General features: G+C 35.2%; 2 protein-coding genes across 9 annotated transcripts in view; one reads left to right on the top strand and one right to left on the bottom strand.

Moving 5' to 3' along the window:
* LOC128986157 (ARL14 effector protein-like) overlaps positions 1-11,861 on the top strand; it is a 28,598-nt gene extending 16,737 nt beyond the window's left edge. For 4 of the 8 annotated variants that reach the window (XM_054406334.1, XM_054406333.1, XM_054406336.1 and 1 more), the window contains exons 2-5: positions 7,098-7,248; positions 9,000-9,096; positions 9,675-9,818; positions 11,452-11,861. In XM_054406334.1, coding sequence (XP_054262309.1) covers positions 7,098-7,248; positions 9,000-9,096; positions 9,675-9,818; positions 11,452-11,533 — 474 coding nt within the window. In that variant the 3' untranslated portion in view covers positions 11,534-11,861. Of the gene's footprint in view, positions 1-3,554; positions 3,912-4,875; positions 4,993-7,097; positions 7,249-8,999; positions 9,097-9,674; positions 9,819-11,451 lie in introns of those variants that run through there. The other 4 variants (XM_054406330.1, XM_054406329.1, XM_054406332.1 and 1 more) reach the window with 4 other exon arrangements.
* A 929-nt stretch (positions 11,862-12,790) lies between these two features.
* The window catches only part of LOC128985584 (protein dachsous-like), a 218,633-nt gene continuing 212,878 nt past the window's right edge, over positions 12,791-18,545 (bottom strand). The window contains exons 18-19 of the mRNA XM_054405201.1: positions 17,310-17,444; positions 12,791-16,973 (exon numbers count right to left, since the gene is read on the bottom strand). Coding sequence (XP_054261176.1) covers positions 14,450-16,973; positions 17,310-17,444 — 2,659 coding nt within the window. The 3' untranslated portion in view covers positions 12,791-14,449. The remainder of the gene's footprint in view (positions 16,974-17,309; positions 17,445-18,545) is intronic.

Genomic DNA, 18,545 nt, shown 5'->3' with positions numbered 1-18,545 from the left:
CTGTTGCTCGAATTCGAGCAATTGCTTAGTATTACAGGCGTTATTGTAAAACAAATAATAGTCATAATTTCTGATGGCTTTAAAATATTCGACTCAAAGATTATGGAAATACTCAAGATGTACATAACAGATCGATATAATCAACATTTATGGTGTATAGTGTTTACTACAAATAGCCTTACTCATAGTCGCATCAGGTTTCCAGACACATTGTGTCCAAATGCCTAACAGCACGACTCCCTTCCCCATACCGCCCTGAGCGATAGGGATCCTTAAAAATTCGCTCTAACCTTTCCTATCCCCTTCATGGGCAAGTTTTCATTCATTTTGTTTGTTTCTTTTTTAAAATTTTAACGCCTATATGTATTCCTGGTTTTTCCCATTTCCCTAGCTACTTTTCTAAACATCTCAATTGTTTCCTTGTCACTCATCATGTTTTATTTTCTCATCTCTAGACCTATCTTAACCAAGACTTATTCCTGTTATCACCTGTTTGTCTCTTGAAGTGACCAATTTATTATACGTGACTCGTGGTTTTTATTTCTTCACATCTACATACTTCCTCTTCCACCATGTGAAATCTTCACAAATTCGACTTGAAATTGTCCTGTCAAACTGTGTTTCATAATGGCCCATCTCCCAATCTTTTTCCAGTCTCATTCTGATGTTAGGTATATATCCGAAGTTTACCTTTAAAACGTTGACATAAAACACTCTGCTCCCAACGCATTTGCCACTCATCTAATATCTTCTCTCTTCTGTTTCCGATGTAGTCCTACCCGCCTCCTTGTCTTCCAAAATCAACAACCTATGCAGCGATTATCCAACAGTCCTAAATTGAATGTGAAATCTTCAGGCGGCTGTTGGAGAGCACACTTAAACCTAACACAGAAGGGTGCTTGCTGTATTCGGCTATCAAAGACAACAGTATTATTTGTATTTCGTTCGCGTCTACCAGTTAAAGTTCGTCGGCCTCCTTCTATTGGCCGCCCTGGTCGACGTCTTATAGTCTCCATTATGTCGAACGTTTTTTTGGTTATGTTTTGATTTTGTGCAAAATTTTTGTATAACCAGCTGTTTCAAATATTAGTGTCAATTTCAAAGTATTCATCTGTTTAAATGTAAACAAAAATTTTCTCCCTAAGAATAACATGGGAACTTTGAAGGCCAATGGGGCAGAGCCCTGATGGAATTCCAAAGTTTTTTTGTTTTATGGCAAAGCTACATGCTAAGACCTTTCTAAAGACACCTTGAACATGGTGATCGGTATCACCACCACTCCAAAACAATTATGTCAAAAATATGCCTAGCGTATTAAATATATAGATAATTTTATTTTAAATTATAAAGGCTGTTACTCTATCAAATTAACGAGTTACAATTTAATATGTTGGACAGTGCGTAAACTTTCCCTTTCTCTAGTCCCGTGGCTGTGCACAGTAGTGCCTTGAATGTAGAAACTGGCAGTATACAACCGTTTCCAATATATACAGGGAAGGTAGGGTCAGAATTCCAAGCTTCCCGAAAGCTGGTCTACGCGATTCCCTTCGCCTCAGACTTTTAATTAATGTGATGGCTCTCTTTTGAAGCTTTTATTATTGAATTATTGATTTTTAGGGCCATAAAGGCATAAAACTATGCGGTTTTATTTGTTGAAGATAGGATAAAGGTATATTTTTGGTAAATGAGCACCATGGGGTTCCTTAGATAACTTTTGAGTTTTCTAGTTACATTGTTATGATTAATGCACAAAAATTACATGGAAGATTTATTCAGGTATGTACCTTAATTGGTAACTTTAAATTTGATATTAACTTACTAGGTTATCCATAAATAGCTATGAGTATTATCAAACCAAACGTAGATTAGAAAATGGTTCTTGCCTTGGGTACATTTTAAGGCTGTCTACGACATCTTTTAAGTCTGAGGCACGTTGCACATGAAACCAAACCCATGTTATGCCTACCAAATGGTTGACGCAAAAATTAGGTTGATGTTCTTGACATGTTTTTCAATAATGCATCCCTTTCAACATTGTTGGACATGAATGAATTGTGTCTTAGGCTTTAAGTCCACATTTTGAGACAGAGTCGGCCGACAGTTTGTCAGCACAGTTTCAAATACAAGTTTCCGATTTGTTTTGCGTCCACACTAGCCAGCCAGTGTTTGTTGGTATGGCGTGATTTTATCCTGTGTGTGTGTGTGTTTTACTTCTTAACCATGTGGCTAATGTACTGAGGAAGAGACAATGGTGGACCCGCAAGTTTCTTGAGGAAGGTTCGTACTATTGTCAAAACCTACTATTTATCAGACCTTCGATTAGAAGATGGTGCAGGATTTAGAAATTTTACAAGAATTTCAGCCCTGAACTTGACACTGAACACCAGTGGGTTCGGGTTGTATCCAATCTCCTCTATCTCCAGACACATGCAGACTTGAGACAAAAGATTGCATCTTTTCTCCGTGTATCCCATTTGTATAAGAAAAAAGAATACACTGTATTTTGTCTCCGGAAAAACGGAGATTTATCTGCCGACAGCGGGCCGATCATCTGGAGACATCACTATATACAAAAGGCAACACTACAAAGACAGTCAGCTGACAATGTTTCCGGAGACAGATCGCCAAGTGTGGACTAGACATAACATCAGAGTGTAACCTGCCTGTTAATTTTAGCAAATGTGCAATTTCAAAACAGGGATTTCCCAAGTACACAAAATACACATTGTACACATAATATGTGGAACATTTTTTTTTCTCTTATCCTATTATTGTTATTATCTTATTATTGTTCAGAAAGAGAAAATTGGCTCAAGATTGTTGTATTTTTTATTCAACCAAGATAAATTGAAAGGACACACAAAACTATAGCATCTCCAATATCTAATCTATGAAAGTATCAATAATGAAGAGGGAAAACAGAACTTCAACAGAACCACACTCTATAAGTGGCCCAATCAACATTTCAACAATGTTATTTTTTAATTGGCTACAGCTGGTCCAAATAGGTCATAGAAGAGATGTCACCTTCAGTATCCAGAAGTCAACAATACTGCACAACAACATTGCAACAATGATTTCCTGCCCTCATTGAAAACATAACATAAAAACATGGATGATTGGTAAATTAATCCCAATGTGTCACATGTTCACAAAACAGAGGTTATCCATAAGCATAGATAAAACATAGGTTTTATCTATGCCGTAAGTCAATAGCATTTATCATGGTGACAATTCTATGTACATTTGGTATCAAATGACAGAATGTCCCCTACATGATAACGCTATTATATTCTATAAAATCCAACCTCAGGCCTTTGTTCTGCTGGCTTTGTTGAAAATAATGTCAGATTTTAACAATAACATAAGGACTTTATTTGTAATGTGAATCCAGACTAGTCAGAAAGTAAACAAGAGCCACAATAATTAAAAAGAACATATGGTGTCAATATGAAACAAATATATTACAGGCTTGTTGATATAATCCAAGATAATATAATCAATATGAATGTATTGTTGTATGTTTGTTTCTCAGTCAGATCAGGATGGCATTTCTCCTCTTTGTTTCTGTTCCAATAACAGCTGTTTGCTTTATAAACACACTCAGGGAATTTGTTTTTGAAGCATTGTTTCTTTAATTACTCCGATAATTTTCCAAAATGCCATTAAAACGCAAATCTGATCTTGGAAGAGATTCTCGAGCACAAAGAAGAGCTAGAAGACGCCGACTTTTGAATCTTCAAGAGGAACTTAGAAGCATTAAGCAAGAGGAACAAAAAGAGATTTTTGAATCACTTGAAGCACTGGATCAGTCAGAAATTAGGCTACTACGGCTTACCCAAAATTCGGCCACTCAAAATGGTGCTGAAAATGTGGAGCAAACTCAACAATGTCAACTAAATGAGGCATCGGTAAGATTTTCATGCTATTGCTAGCTAAGCTTAGCTCCCCTACAGGATTGCAATATTTCTTTGTAGACCTACTGACATTTTTTGTAACAATGGCTGAACTGCCAATTCTCTTTTAGGCTAAATTGCTTGAAAATCTTTTCAGCGGGGATAGGCCTACATTCACAATAATGACATGCAAATCCAAAAACGGCCATCTAGGAGGCTTTTTTTGCATCAGTAGGCTCCAAGTAAATAGTGAAGCGAGGGACAAGTGCATATCTTGCTGAAAATGTGAATGCTTCTATTGATTACATTGTTAAAATTGTCATATTCAATTTTTTTAAACTATTTTCGTGTATATTTTTTACCGCACAAACATCAAGCCTTTTACAATTGAATCATTTTGACAGTTGACTCCAGTCACATAGGTAATCGGTAATCATAAACTACATCAACCTTAGTAATGCAATTAAACCTCAAAATGTAATTAAACTTATTACTACAATCCTTTTGCTCTCTAAAAATAATACTAGCGACTCAATAATTAAATAATTAAATCCACAACAAATATCATACATAGGTAGCCTACACTAAACTTAGAGGTATTTAATACTCTGAAGTCTGAGGGCTTATGCCATGCGATAACAATAAATTACCTATGCTCTTTGGAATAGAATGAAAGCCTCCCATTTTGTGTCACACAGTATAAATTTGAATGACATTTCCCCTTATTTCATTGTTGCATTGTTGCATTTTTGTTTTTCAAACATCAGCTTTTTATTTTATTCAAACAATAAGTTATTGTTTTGTGAGATATTTTTGCATTTGTTATCATTTTGGTAGTTTTTTTCCTAAAATGCCTAGAAAAAAACGATCTGATCTTTCAACGATAAGTTATAAAGCCAAAAGAATGAAAGATAGACGCCGAGCTTTGAAAAATCAAGGTGAACTTAAGAGAATTAAGCAAGTGGAACAACAGGTCATTTCTAGACCTGAAACACCAGAGTCAGAAATGAGGCAAATACTGCTTATCCAAAATTTGGAAACCCAAAGTTCTGCTGAAACAGAGCACACTCAACAACAGCGACTAAACCAGGAACGGGTAAGATGTTTGTGCTGAATATTTTGCTAGCCTAACTCCACATCATATTACCCTGAGTGTGTAACTTTCTTGTACATTTGCTTTACAATGACCGGACTACAAATTTCTTTTCCACATTGCCACCTTTCTCAAATGGGAAGATACCGCAGCATTCAAGTAGCGAAAACAGCCGTCTAGTAGTGATTTTGTAATGTAAAGTAGTTCAATTGTTAAGGAATGTTGTTAGAAAACCTGGGCTTACTAGACTAATACATCATAGGTGTTTTATTTCATTTTATTTGTGTGTTTTATGTCAGTGGCATTTTTTAGGTTTTGAAAGGAAACGGTCCAAACCCTGGTCTTAGCACTATCTGACGTCGACGTTTTTGTTAGATAGCATCATTAATTCATAGCCAAATGACAAATCTGGCATCTGGGTCTGGAAACGATCTCGCTTGGACCAGCGACCTTCAGATTTGAAGGCGAGCACTATAACCACTCGGCTACCCAGACAATTAAGTGTTGGGCGGGATTGTTTCACTTGGAGACGATTTAAGTCAGACGCTGCCACATATTAAGTGGGACAAACCAGCGTATTTAATTTAATGTCACAAAAGGCTCACAAGTTTAATTTTATTAGTACATTTTTTTCTCTCTTACTTTCTCGTTTGTACCTAAGTTGTTACATTGCCTCCAATACAGTGTCTTCTTTATCTATACATAGTCTTCTATACATAGTCTTCCTATACATTGTCTTCTGCAATCCCCATACTCCTCATGTCTTGCTACACTTAATGTCACCCAATATGGGTCTTCTTCCTTAGAGAGTTCCCTTCAAGATTACCTTTTCTTTAAGTTGAACTATCTTACTTTTATCAACATGTGTCCAGTCCTACATCTTATTTTTCCCACGATACATTTCCATGTCTATACATTTCTGTTATTTCCTGATCCTGTCCCTCCATCCTCCTGCATTGGGCCAATCTTTTTTTTTTATGGAATGAGTAAAATTTGGTTACAAGAACAAGTAGAAATGTCTTAAGTTGGAAAACCCTGATCTGCTTGTCAATGTCAAACCTTGGAATTTTGATATAACTAGACATCCCATCCCCATGTTAAAGTTGTCGCCAGTTTTAAAATCAAAATCGTCGTAGTTGATGTGAGCCACCAACAGATTATGCTGATCTAAATGACTAACTTCTGTTAAACATACAAACTGTTTCACCAAGTCAAACTCATTGAACGACTTATTGTGAGCTATACCAACTGTTAAGCCAACTATTAACTATGTCAGCAACCAAAAATAAGGAAAAATTGTATACACTAGCGCATTCTGCGACTAGCTCACACAACTAGCCTACGTTCTTTTTTTATAAAAAAATTGGCAACAGCTGGTCCATATATAGATGGGATGTCTACTTCAGTATCCAATAGTCAATGGTCAACAGGGCTGTCCCTAGGGTTGGCGGCGCCCGGAGCAAACATGGTCGTGGCGCCCCCTCCCCCCCAGCAGTAATAGTCGCATTCTCATATTTTAATACTATCTTAATACAAATAGCCGCTGCTCGGCGCCCCCTTAGCCACGGCGCCCGGGGCAGAGCTGCCCCGGTTGCCCCCCCCCTTCGGACGGCCCTGATGGTCAAACAAGTGATGTCTGACTTATACTCCAAATACACTACTTTCCTGTTTGTAGTTATTTGATACTATTTGAATGTTTATCATGCTCTCTTGCTGAAGCATGAATTTGATTTGCTTGCATGGGTCAAGGATACTAAATCCTCTTCTTTCAAAAAAGAATTTCAGCTATTGTCTTAACAAGTCGTACAAATTTTACTGGTCTTTCCTACACTCTGTTGTCAGTTTAATAAAAAAAACTTTCTTCTTCTCAATTAGTGTTTTTTCTTCCTAACCCCATATTAGGCCTATCACATTATCACAAAATTCAACATGCATATGGAAACCAATTTATTGCAAAAAATTTCTTTTAATCTCTATTACAGTAAATTCGGATTCAAATGATAATATCTAAAAGATTAAGTAATTGTTCTGCTTCATCTATGGTACCTAAGGCTACAATAGTTCATTCTCTGTGGTTTCATGTATGAGAACCTGATTGTTGATTTCAGATGACTTATAATAATAGTCGATCGAATAGAACTTGGTCGTTGGAAAGCATGCGTCAAGCACTACAGGCAGTTGACGGAGGAATGTCAGTACGAAGCTCCGCTGAACTCTACGGCATCCCTCGTAACACTCTGACTACCTACGTGGCCAGTGGTACCAACCTTATTCTTACAGTTAATCTTATAGTGATAGTAGATCACCATACTTTATGACTTCTCTATCAATGTCTCATTAATAATATGTGTCCATATTTTATTGGAATTTATTGTTAAAAATAACTTTTGTTGTGTTTACAAGATTAGTAATAACAGAATTCATTCTAATCTGTAAAATTCTTAGCTGTGTCAACGTTTCTGTTCGGTTATTACCTTTTCTCACAGAGAAGTGGGGCACAGAAAAAAACATGGCACACTAAAGTGGTGTCTAGCACTTGTGCTGGTGTCTGGGGCAAAGTCTAACTCCAACCCCTCACCCCTATTACTGTTGCTGGAGGAATTTCCGCATAGTGCTTGTCGCTCGGGCTCTTAAGTGTATTTCTGATCACAACATAGGCTACTAGAGCTGAAAGCGCACTGTTGTCCCAAGTGTTTTCCCTCTGTGCCTCACTTCTTTGTGTTTTTCTTTAGTCACACAAAGTAATAAGTAAAATTCCAACGGACTTGCCAATCATCAAAAGTAAAAAAATACAGTATTTTAAACTCACAAAGAATTATTTTAATTTCCTTTATTTTATCTAAAAATGTTAATTTATATGTTTATATTAAAGTTTAGTTGCTTTATAATTTTGTTGTTTGCTTTCAAACCTGATTGCATTCCTTTTCCTTATTTTAATTTTCATGCTTTCCTTAATTATTCCATCATTCACTGTTTTTGTTTTGACAAATTTTTTTTACTATTAATTTATTATTGATTATAGATGTCTTTTTTTAGATTGTAGCATGAGAGTGCTATTCAGAAAGTAAAAAAAGTTTTGGAATAACAAGTTTGTTTAAAAAAAGCTTCATTTTATATACATTTGAAAAAAATTCTACTTTTCTACATAGTCACATAACAAATTGATTACTAACAGTGGACGAGCTTTGAAATTTATTTATCACAAATTCTGCCACCAGCAAGAAAACGATCGCTTACCAAGTGTTCATTTTTTAATCAAGTTTAAAGCCCTCGGAACCTAAAGTCTAGTAAACTATAGAGTCTTTTTGGACTGTAGAGTGGTCAAGGAAAACTCTACCATTTAAATAAATGATTGAGATTTGTGTTTGATTTGACATTGTGATTTTAGGCCATGAAAAATGGACTTCAACCTTAGTTAAGCACCTTTGAAACTTAATGCACCATTTTCAGAGTTTAATTTATTACAGTGTTCCCGTACACTTCACACAATTGAAGTTTATGACCAACAAAAACCCCATTTCACTTTAACATGATGCTTGCACCTCGAGTGGAAATTTAATTGCTCACATTTTAAACTTGAATATTACGACAACAGGCAGCGGCAATGACACTTCAGCTGTAACAGTTGGGCTGACATTGAGGTGAACATGTCTGAACAAGATGGATGCTTGCGTCAGATAATGTTCCTTACTTTCTGAATAGCCCTCATGCATGGGTAGCGTTTTTAAACATGACAGTTTTAGTTTACGTATGTATCAAAACGTGTGAAATATGGCGAGCAAAAAATAAGAGTGCAAATTATTTTTACGTGATTTGCATTTAAATCAAATTGACAACCCCTGCTTGGGGATTTGTTCTCTCAAATATTGAAAATCGTTCAACTGTGATGAAATTTAAGACAAAATAGAAGACACACCTTTTGTAATTCTAAAAATGCTTATGATTCCTCTGGTTTAACAATTTTTGTTTTAATCTTACAGTTTTTCTTAAATGTTTTTGTGATGTTTTAGAACTTAGACTTGAAGATGAGATGAAGTTTATGGAAAATTTTGATCCTGAAAAAAGCAAGAGGGAACAAAGAAAGTTAAACAGAAAGATTTCCAATGTGTAAGTAGACTTTGTAATTTTTAGTAGTATTCAATAAATAATTACCGTTGATTTTTCTTAAAAATTGACAAATTTTGTATTCTGAAAACCATTCACTAAAAAAATAAATAATCACATGGATAAAAAAACAATATCCATGCTAGCCACTGTTCTGGGAAAATTTGTTTTTAGTTAAAACTTTAAATTAAATTTTAATATTTTTAACATTGGTCTTATAGAAAGCTAGGTAACCAAGGCAGCTTTACTAGAATGAAACTAAATTAATTGTTACATATGCTTATAACTAATCATCTACAGTACAGTGGTAAATAACTAAATACAGTACAAAAGAAAAGGACATTCCCCTAAAAAACATTAAGCACAAAATGTTGCGTAAATATCTCCAATACGTGAGCATAATAAAATGTTACTATATAATTTATTTTATTATATATTTTAGACTGTATTTTATAATATCATGAAAATGTTACATATCTAGGCATATGTTAATATTTTTAACTTCTCCTACGAATTGAACACGAAGAGCAATGCTCGGTCCCAAGTACTCATGGTATTTAATGATCGGTTTACATTTTCAGGGCAACCCGGAAGTCAGTGTATGACGAGAAGGGTATACATGTCAAGACAGGATTGGACTTGTGTGACTGCCTCAATGACAAGTGTGAGGGCTGCTTTTTCCCCTGCACCAGATGTCGTTCGACTAAATGCGGCCACGAGTGTCGGTGAGTCATGTGTGATCTTTGTAAACTTTCATCAGTAAAATATCTGGAAACTGCAAGCGAGCCTAAAGAAACTTTTTTCGCGAGAGCTAATCAGTATCTTGTTCAAGGGGCCGGGAAAAAGGTCCTATCTGCAATCAATTTTGGTATAAAACACGTTAACTTAAAACAAATTTTGGGCTATCAAAAACAAAAATTCTCTTCAAAAAGGTTTAAAACTCAAATTAATTGTCCCTACAGTTTTTAAGCAGATTTTGAACTAATAAAATGAACTACAAAATTGATACTGTACTAATGTCAACTACGAGTATTCAAGATCAATTATGCAATTGATGATAAAAATGTATGGCTGTTAGCCATAAAATTAGCCAAAGTATTACAGAGGTGAACAGAATCTTATTGGGTGATGAACGGAATTCTATTTGTCTTAAAAATGATTTTGCTAAATATAAATTTAGAGTTTTAATGAATTTCCCTATAGGGAAGTAGCTATACCATAGGTGGCACGGTAAGACTTAGACCCAGGACCGATTGACTTTTTTCATTTTAATGTCCCCAGAGGCAAAAAACACTATTCGTTCAAATTTATATGTGTGTCCGAGAACGGTAACTCGAGTCGAGTACAAAAATTCTCTTCAAAAAGGTTTAAAACTCAAATTAATTGTCCCTACAGTTTTTAAGCAGATTTTGAACTAATAAAATGAACTACAAAATTGATACTGTACTAATGTCAACTACGAGTATTCAAGATCAATTATGCAATTGATGATAAAAATGTATGGCTGTTAGCCATAAAATTAGCCAAAGTATTACAGAGGTGAACAGAATCTTATTGGGTGATGAACGGAATTCTATTTGTCTTAAAAATGATTTTGCTAAATATAAATTTAGAGTTTTAATGAATTTCCCTATAGGGAAGTAGCTATACCATAGGTGGCACGGTAAGACTTAGACCCAGGACCGATTGACTTTTTTCATTTTAATGTCCCCAGAGGCAAAAAACACTATTCGTTCAAATTTATATGTGTGTCCGAGAACGGTAACTCGAGTCGAGTACTGTAATATTGGTCAGATTTTTATGAAATTTAACTTGAAAATGTAGGACGGGATAAACTTGAATGAGTTCGCGAACAGCAACATCGGAGCATGGGAACTCACTTTTTGAAATTTTCAAAAATATATCTTTTCAAATATTAATTTTAAAACATGGAAATACACATTTTTATCCAAACAATCTTGTAGAGCTTAAAAAAAACAAATAATTTCTAGTATTGAAGCGTTCTTGTACAATTAAAGGTTAGAGAGAAAATAAAAAAAAATTTACATTTAAAATTCCTACTTTATTCTCATGGAGGAAATGAAAACTGGTGCAGTTTGCTTGTTTATGTCTTACACATTTTGCAAATTTATTTATTTCATCCTGCACTATTTGGTCAAAATAATACAGAATATCTTAACCTCCTCGTAGCAGCATACCTAAGTACTTGTTAAATCTAATGTTATATAAATGGAGAATAAACGTCTTGTTTATAGAAATATTTTAGTAAAAATCCACTGACAAATTAACATTCCCTTATTCTGCAGGTTTGTTGCAGCAGGGATATTGATTAATCGCTTCTGTTATTAATATTTTCAGAACAGCTCGCCGATGGATGTATGAGACCCACACTATCCAAGGGATGGACGAGATAATACAAAACCAGTATTTGGACCATTAAGCACCTGTAAAACTTCAATTTTTGTGTTATATAAAATAAATAAAATATTTATCCAATTGACAGCTCGTCAATTTAGTCTTGACAGCTAGTCAATTGATTTGATCGCTACAAAGGAGATAATTTTTCTTTAGAATTATTAAAAGTTTCAATTTCTATCTTAAGACTTTCTACTGTATTCTAAATATTCAAAAAATACTTCTCTTGTTTTCTGATAAGTTTTTATAGTGTTGAAAGTGAAGTAATACAGATCTGTAACACTGTTTTGAACAGGTTTTAGAAAATGTTGTGTGTTTTTATTGTTTTTGAATAAAGTTTTTAAAACTTATAATCTTAAATTATTTCCACCTCTCAAACAATGTGTAATGTTTTAATATTATAATAATAGTTTAATACTGTCTTTTGGGTTTTCAGTAGCACATACAACTTTAACCTTTATAACAAACTAGATGACCCATCGGCTCCTCCCGATACAATTTTGTGTTTTATTACTACTATTGCTGAAGGCTAAAATTGCCTTTTTCATTAATTTACTGTCCAAACTCTCCTTTTACCAGTAGCTTCAAATTACTTCCTCACTTAGAATAATTATAGGCCTACCCTCAAGCTGAATTTACCAGTAGTGCAGTTGGTTCTCTTTACATGATTGAAAAGTGTTACATATCTTGCAGTAGTATAACAACCTTTATTTATGTGACATGGTGTTCTTTTATGCATTTATTCTTGGATACTTCCTTACTAATACATTTTAAATACTTATGTTGAATAGTGCTGGCAAATGGCCTGATAATTTCTTGTGGATCTCATTGCTCTAAAACTAAATAGTTGCAGGTATATAGTATCGAAAATGTATACACACATAAAAGTGGCTTTTCTAAAATGCCAATAAAAGAGATTTTCTACTTGATATCTTTAATTTCTAAACTTTGCTTACATTCAATTCACGATAAAAAGGTTTACAATTCACTTCAACCGCTATTACTTTTGCTACATCTGTGACCACCCAATTCACCCCAATTGTGAACTCATTAGAAAGAAAACTCAAGTAGAAAAACTACTTAGTTTTCTTCTTTAATGCCTAAAGAATCACTGTACCAAATTTAAGTCTCCTAGATAAATGGGAAGTAGGAGAATTAGTGATGAGTTAATGAGTCAGTTAGTGAAGGCTTTGCATTTTTTAGGTATAGATGTTTCTAATGGGAATAATAAACACACAGGGGATATTACAAAAAGTATTTATTCATACCTAATGTTCTACATCTATAAAACAGTAAATATAAACAGTAATTATATTTGTACAAACTTTACAAATTACAATTTATATAAAATACATAATGATTATGGGGCAATAACAGATAACCTGCTTTTTCATTATGGCTAAGATCCATGGCAATCTATGTGTGTTTTAATTTATAAAAAAACATTACTTTCGTATAATTTTATAAAAAAAACACTTAAGTTAAAAAATTACACAATAACTTTATAATTCTAAGTAAATGATTGATTAAATGGCACTTTATTTGAACAATCGCTGGTTATATTTGTTTATTCTTGGTCTTAAAGGAAACACCGGCTTTTCTTAGTTTGGATGGTTAATTCTTCATTCAATAACTTTTTATTGCTAATTCGTTAAATCAAGTTTATAACCAAAGCAACCTCAATAGCGTTAATTTAATAAAAGTCAGTTATTTAAATAAAATAAATTGTGGTAATACAATTGATGTAATAATTCCTCATCAAATGACATTGAATTTAAGTGTTTTTAAAGTTGTTCGGGGAACTTTTGTTTTTAAGTTTTAGGAAAATGATTTTAACAGAAAAAAAGAAAAACTGTTTATAATTGATGTCTTAGAAATTTTAAAATACAAACTTTTTACCATAAACATTTTTGACTATCTATTTTTAGGTATTGTGAGTTTGTTAATTTAAAATGTTAAGCATAACAATGAACAATTTTCTCATTTATTTAATTTTAGTTAAATAATCTTTTTTTAACCATTAAAAACCCAAACGTGCCATTGTTAAGACCAAGAAACATTTAATGGCAACAATTAAGAGAGTCATATGTCCACAAAATTTGATCATGTTTCATTTTATTTAACAGTAGTACATGGCAAGCAATTGAGCACTAAAATTGTAGTTCTTCCATTAGTATTACTAAGCATGGATACTTTTTATTTGTTAACTATTTACAAATTATATTAAAATTCTATTTAATCACCCCATGCTAAGACAACACTAAATGGCAAGATCACAGTTTGAGAAGTTCATAATATTAACTAACGTATACGTTGTCGTGGGTTTTATTTTGGAACAATATAAGTTTTGATTACATTAAACATATTTACATCGAGTCTTACACTTATTCACGTTTTATATACGATTCGTAAATAATTATATTCAAGTTAAACAGAACACTAGTTTGTACGATTTACGACGATTATTTACACGAACTCTTCGAGAGAATTTGATATACAGTCAAGTATATTAGCGTTCCAAGTAATTTTTATCTACAGTATTTCACTTGTCTTCTAACAAAGTCCAAGACACACTTTGCACTCAGTCACTTTTCGCGCTTCCTATTGCTAAGGTCGAGTTTATAAATAAATCTTACATAAAAAATTACAGTTTTGATTTTTGGGAAAAACTTGTTTAATTTACAAAGTACGTATTTTGTCAGAAGGTATTTAAATAATTTAAATTTATTTAAAACTCTTTAACTGACCGACCGAGTGTATCCTCAATTAGTTCTTCAAAGAAATCTACATTGATTTTTAACAACTTGGTTGGTAACACATGGCTGGTAAGACTAACACAATTTTCAGGAAGTTTGTTATCATTAGGATTAAATAACCATTTAAGAACTATCTTCGAGCGATTCACTTGATCGGTCCAAAATAAATACGCTTTGGAGGGTCATTAGATCCTGAGTTCTGAATCCGTTGTCCTTTGTCGGACATGGTGTGAGGTAGGCACTCCGGGCGTGACGAGGGGGGATATTGAAGGAGACCTTGTCGCCAGGGGGGAAAGGGAAGGGGAAAAACTGGGAGACATGGCTGTCGACGTACTAAAACCACCCCCACTGGCATCATGACTGATGGGGGACCTGGGTAGTAACAGCATCTGCGGGGGCGCCACGGAGCTGTGGTGGGGGTTGCGTGCTGACAGCACGGGTGCCGCTATTGACCGAGGAGCTACTGAGGTCAACAGAGGCGGGGGAACAGTCTTAACTACAGGCGGGGCACAGGTCTTGCTCTTTCCACTGGACGCACCACTGTTGCCACTCTTCACTGAGGCCGCGTCATCTTTTAACCTGGCTATTTCAGAGAAGACGTGCGCTAAAGGTTGGTATTGGGGTCCCCAGTCGAGTAGGTAATCCCAGTTATAGCTCCCTGTGAGCTCTTCTTCACTATGTACAATCGAGCTCAACGACCCTGTCATGGAAGGTTGGTGAGTGCCATTAGGAACATCTCCGAAACCTCCCAGGACCATCACATGATCCACCGCAGCACCCAACGCGCCCGTACTTCCTCCTCCGACTTCTTCCGTACTGCTGCCTCTCTCACTCCCACTGACATCGTTCAACTTAGCATAAATTAGGTTAGTGATGTCGTTTTCTCCTCCGGCATCTTCATCAAACATGTGGAGACCGTCTATCGGAACACCTTGGTGATGCATCAGCCCGTCTTTGCTACTTCCAGCTACGAGACTTTCTGAGTGTCTTCTGGACGCTGATGATGTTCCTTGAGTGTCTACAATTCCTAATCGAGCGAGGTATTCTTGTGTATTGTGTACAGATACGTCAGAAAGGTTGTCTTCATCATCAGGATTTCTGTGCAAGCCTGATTCTCGTTGTAAGGGTCCCTCATTGATCATACGAATCTCTTCATCTTCAACATCTTCACCGTCCTCGGCAGACCCTCTTCCACTGGAGCCCGATTGCTCTGATCCGGATAGTTCAGATGTTGTTGCAGCACCTGAGTTTGAACTGCTTGTGTTATTATTTCTGTATGTTGGTATTTCATCATATTTAGGAGGTCCGAATTGACTAGCAGGTCCAGCCACACCACCTCGAATAGGAATTGTATCGAAAGCACTAGGATCAACAAAAGTGTCAGTACTTTGTCCACCACTCAGCCCCGGTTTGTTAACTTTTTTATGTCGTCTATTTCGGACATGTAGGAATAGGAAAACAGCACCAAATGCAAGAACTATCAGTATCAAAGCAATCAACAAACCCATGGCCCAGTCAGCTATTCCACTACTGGTTGCTGCCAAAGCCGCGTCATTTCCGCTCCCAGTTACAATGATGTTGGATTCTGTGTCAGCGAGTGGGTCGAACGAGATCTCAACAACACTCATATTAGTGAGCGAACCTTGTCTTCCAGAACTTGCTGTTACCACTAAACTCACGTCTTGTTTTATATCAAAACCTGAATCAAACTTCTTCTTTACCATCAGTACTCCTGTAGTTCTGTTGATTTTGAAATACGGGTTCTGTGATGTCAATTGATAAACTATTCTTCCATCTGGCCCTTTATCTCTGTCAGTAGCAGTCACGTGACCTACAACATAGCCAACTGGTAGATCGTTTCCTCCAAGCACAAATCTGTATGTCCTTTCTGTAAATTGAGGATGGAATTCATCTCTGCTTTCAATTTCTATTCTAACTCTTACTCTTGCAGTTCTACCTCCAATATCACTTGTGGTCAGAGTAAAGGCATACCGATTCCTACTCTCGTAATCAAATACAGCATTGGTCACTATTAGACCTGAAACAGGGTCAACACGGAATAGTTTCCAAGAATCTTCGATGTCAGTGAAACCTGATGCAGCAGCAGAAACGATGGAATAGTTCAACTGGCCGTACGCTCCTCTGTCTATATCTGTAGCTCTAGCTATGAATACTGGTGTTCCGACAGCTTCATTTTCACCAACAAACTCAAGATATTCTGACACAGGAAAATGTGGGGTGTTGTCATTCTCGTCTTGTAAAATTATTTTGATTGTCTCTACGGTTGAAAGAGGAATTTCTGGTGATTTGGCGAGATCTGTGGCTCTGACAACCAAGGAGTATTCCGAGGGGCCGACGTCAAAGTCAAGATGTTTCTTCACAGTGACAATCCCACTGACAAGGTCGACGTCGAAGAGATCTTCATCGTTTCCAGATATTATGTCGTAGCGGAGATCAGAGTTCGGAGGTAGATCAGCATCATTAGCAATCAGTTGCACAATGGAATGTCCAATAGAGACACCTTCTGATACGTAGACATTGGGTTCTAGGTTGACAAACTTTGGTGCGTTATCGTTGGCATCTTCAACCATGACGTGGATGTGAATGGCTGAAGAGTTGTCTGCAAGAGGGTTTGAGGTGACTTTCAGCATGTACAAATCCTTATTCTCTCGGTCTAGATCCTTCAGCAGTAGGAGCTCCCCTTGAGGACTGAAACAAACAAATTTTATTTCTTAGATCTCTTGTAAAATTATTTTAAATCTTCTCAAGCCACAAAATTCATGAACGATTTAAAACCATGTTTGGTTTTCCTTTAGGCTGTTTTTCTTCTTTTCGTTTAAAGTCTATTTTCACTTCATGGGTATAAAAGAATATATTTTTTGGATAATAAGACTATACAAATAGACGTAAGCTATAACACATTGCTAGATAATAAATGTGTTTAACTAGACAACAAATCTGTAAAACCCATTAGAAAAAAAAAACAATTTCTGCCATAGTGATAGTACGGTTATTTTCTAAATGATTTAGCTTTCTAATATTTACCTGAGCATCTGGAAAGCGTTGTCCGGATCACCGTCTATGATGGTGTATTGAGGGTTTGTCATGAACTCTCTTATTCCAGTGTTGCCCATCTTCAGCAAACTGCTGCCTTTCTCAGCCTTTTCATTCACCATGATCCTGTTTGGAAAAAGAACAATTTTTGCTTTAAAAATGTTGTATAGTTTTTAATTTATAACTTTAAAAATTATCTTGGTTGGTAGGTGTAATGCTGTATAATAGTCCTAGTGGAGTCATATGAAAGATTTGAATTTCAATAATAATAATTATGTTTTAAACATGCGATAATGTAATAAAACAACTATCTAAAGTTTCTTACACAACTGTTTTTAGACACAACTGTTTTTAGATACAACGGTAAAAAATTAAATTGCGTTGAATCTTATTTATGTAAAAATGCTTCACAGTTCACATGGGATAAAATATTAGGTACTGTGTTAAAGTAGGTTAAATTAAACCTTCCTAATATCATCATATCTTGTCCAAACCAGTGATGTGCGATACGGGTCAATGTATCGATACGTATAGGAGCGTGGTGTATCGATACGTGTATCGTAATCGGACAAAAATTCAAATTCAAATATATTTATTTGTGATAATACAAGATCTTGGCTTCGCCAAGTTTGCAAAACTTGTCGCCGAGGTCCAATTGATTCACAAAAATTTAACAAACAAAATTTAAATTTTTTTCTTTTTTACTTTTTAACAAATATAAATATTTCTAGCTCTACTAATTCCATGGCGGTTTGTGGCAGGCACCTATCTAAGTTATACATAATAATGGCAGCAGAAATGTAAAATTCTAAATATGGCTTGAAAAATTGCTGATTTATAATCAATTATTAATGATAATTAATTGAACCAAAAGGTACTTATAATGATGGTGGGTATACCACTTACACATTAAATAATACGAGAGGTCGTCCAGTGGTCGAAACTCGACCAAAAATATGTAATGTACTCACTTAACTATTTTCACCCCATACTGTAAATGGACACATGTGATTGGAGTTTCCTCCATTTGTTTTGATTTTCTGTTTATATTTCGTTGTTATTTCGTAACCAGCATAGCAACGCATAAGATCCATGTTAATTTTTTAAAACTTTTAAACTTATTTTTTGTGCTTATCTTTGAGCCTATTTAAATTTATAAAGGGATTCTGCACACCTACAGGAAAATAGCTTTCCAACGGTATGCGTAGATTTTCCCTACGATGCACA

Source organism: Macrosteles quadrilineatus, unplaced genomic scaffold, assembly GCF_028750875.1.
Source record: "Macrosteles quadrilineatus isolate MER2022 unplaced genomic scaffold, UCM_ALF_1.0 Scaffold_2__2_contigs__length_208266976, whole genome shotgun sequence".
Classification (NCBI taxonomy): domain Eukaryota; kingdom Metazoa; phylum Arthropoda; class Insecta; order Hemiptera; family Cicadellidae; genus Macrosteles; species Macrosteles quadrilineatus.
This window is presented reverse-complemented; position numbering and strand designations above follow the sequence as displayed.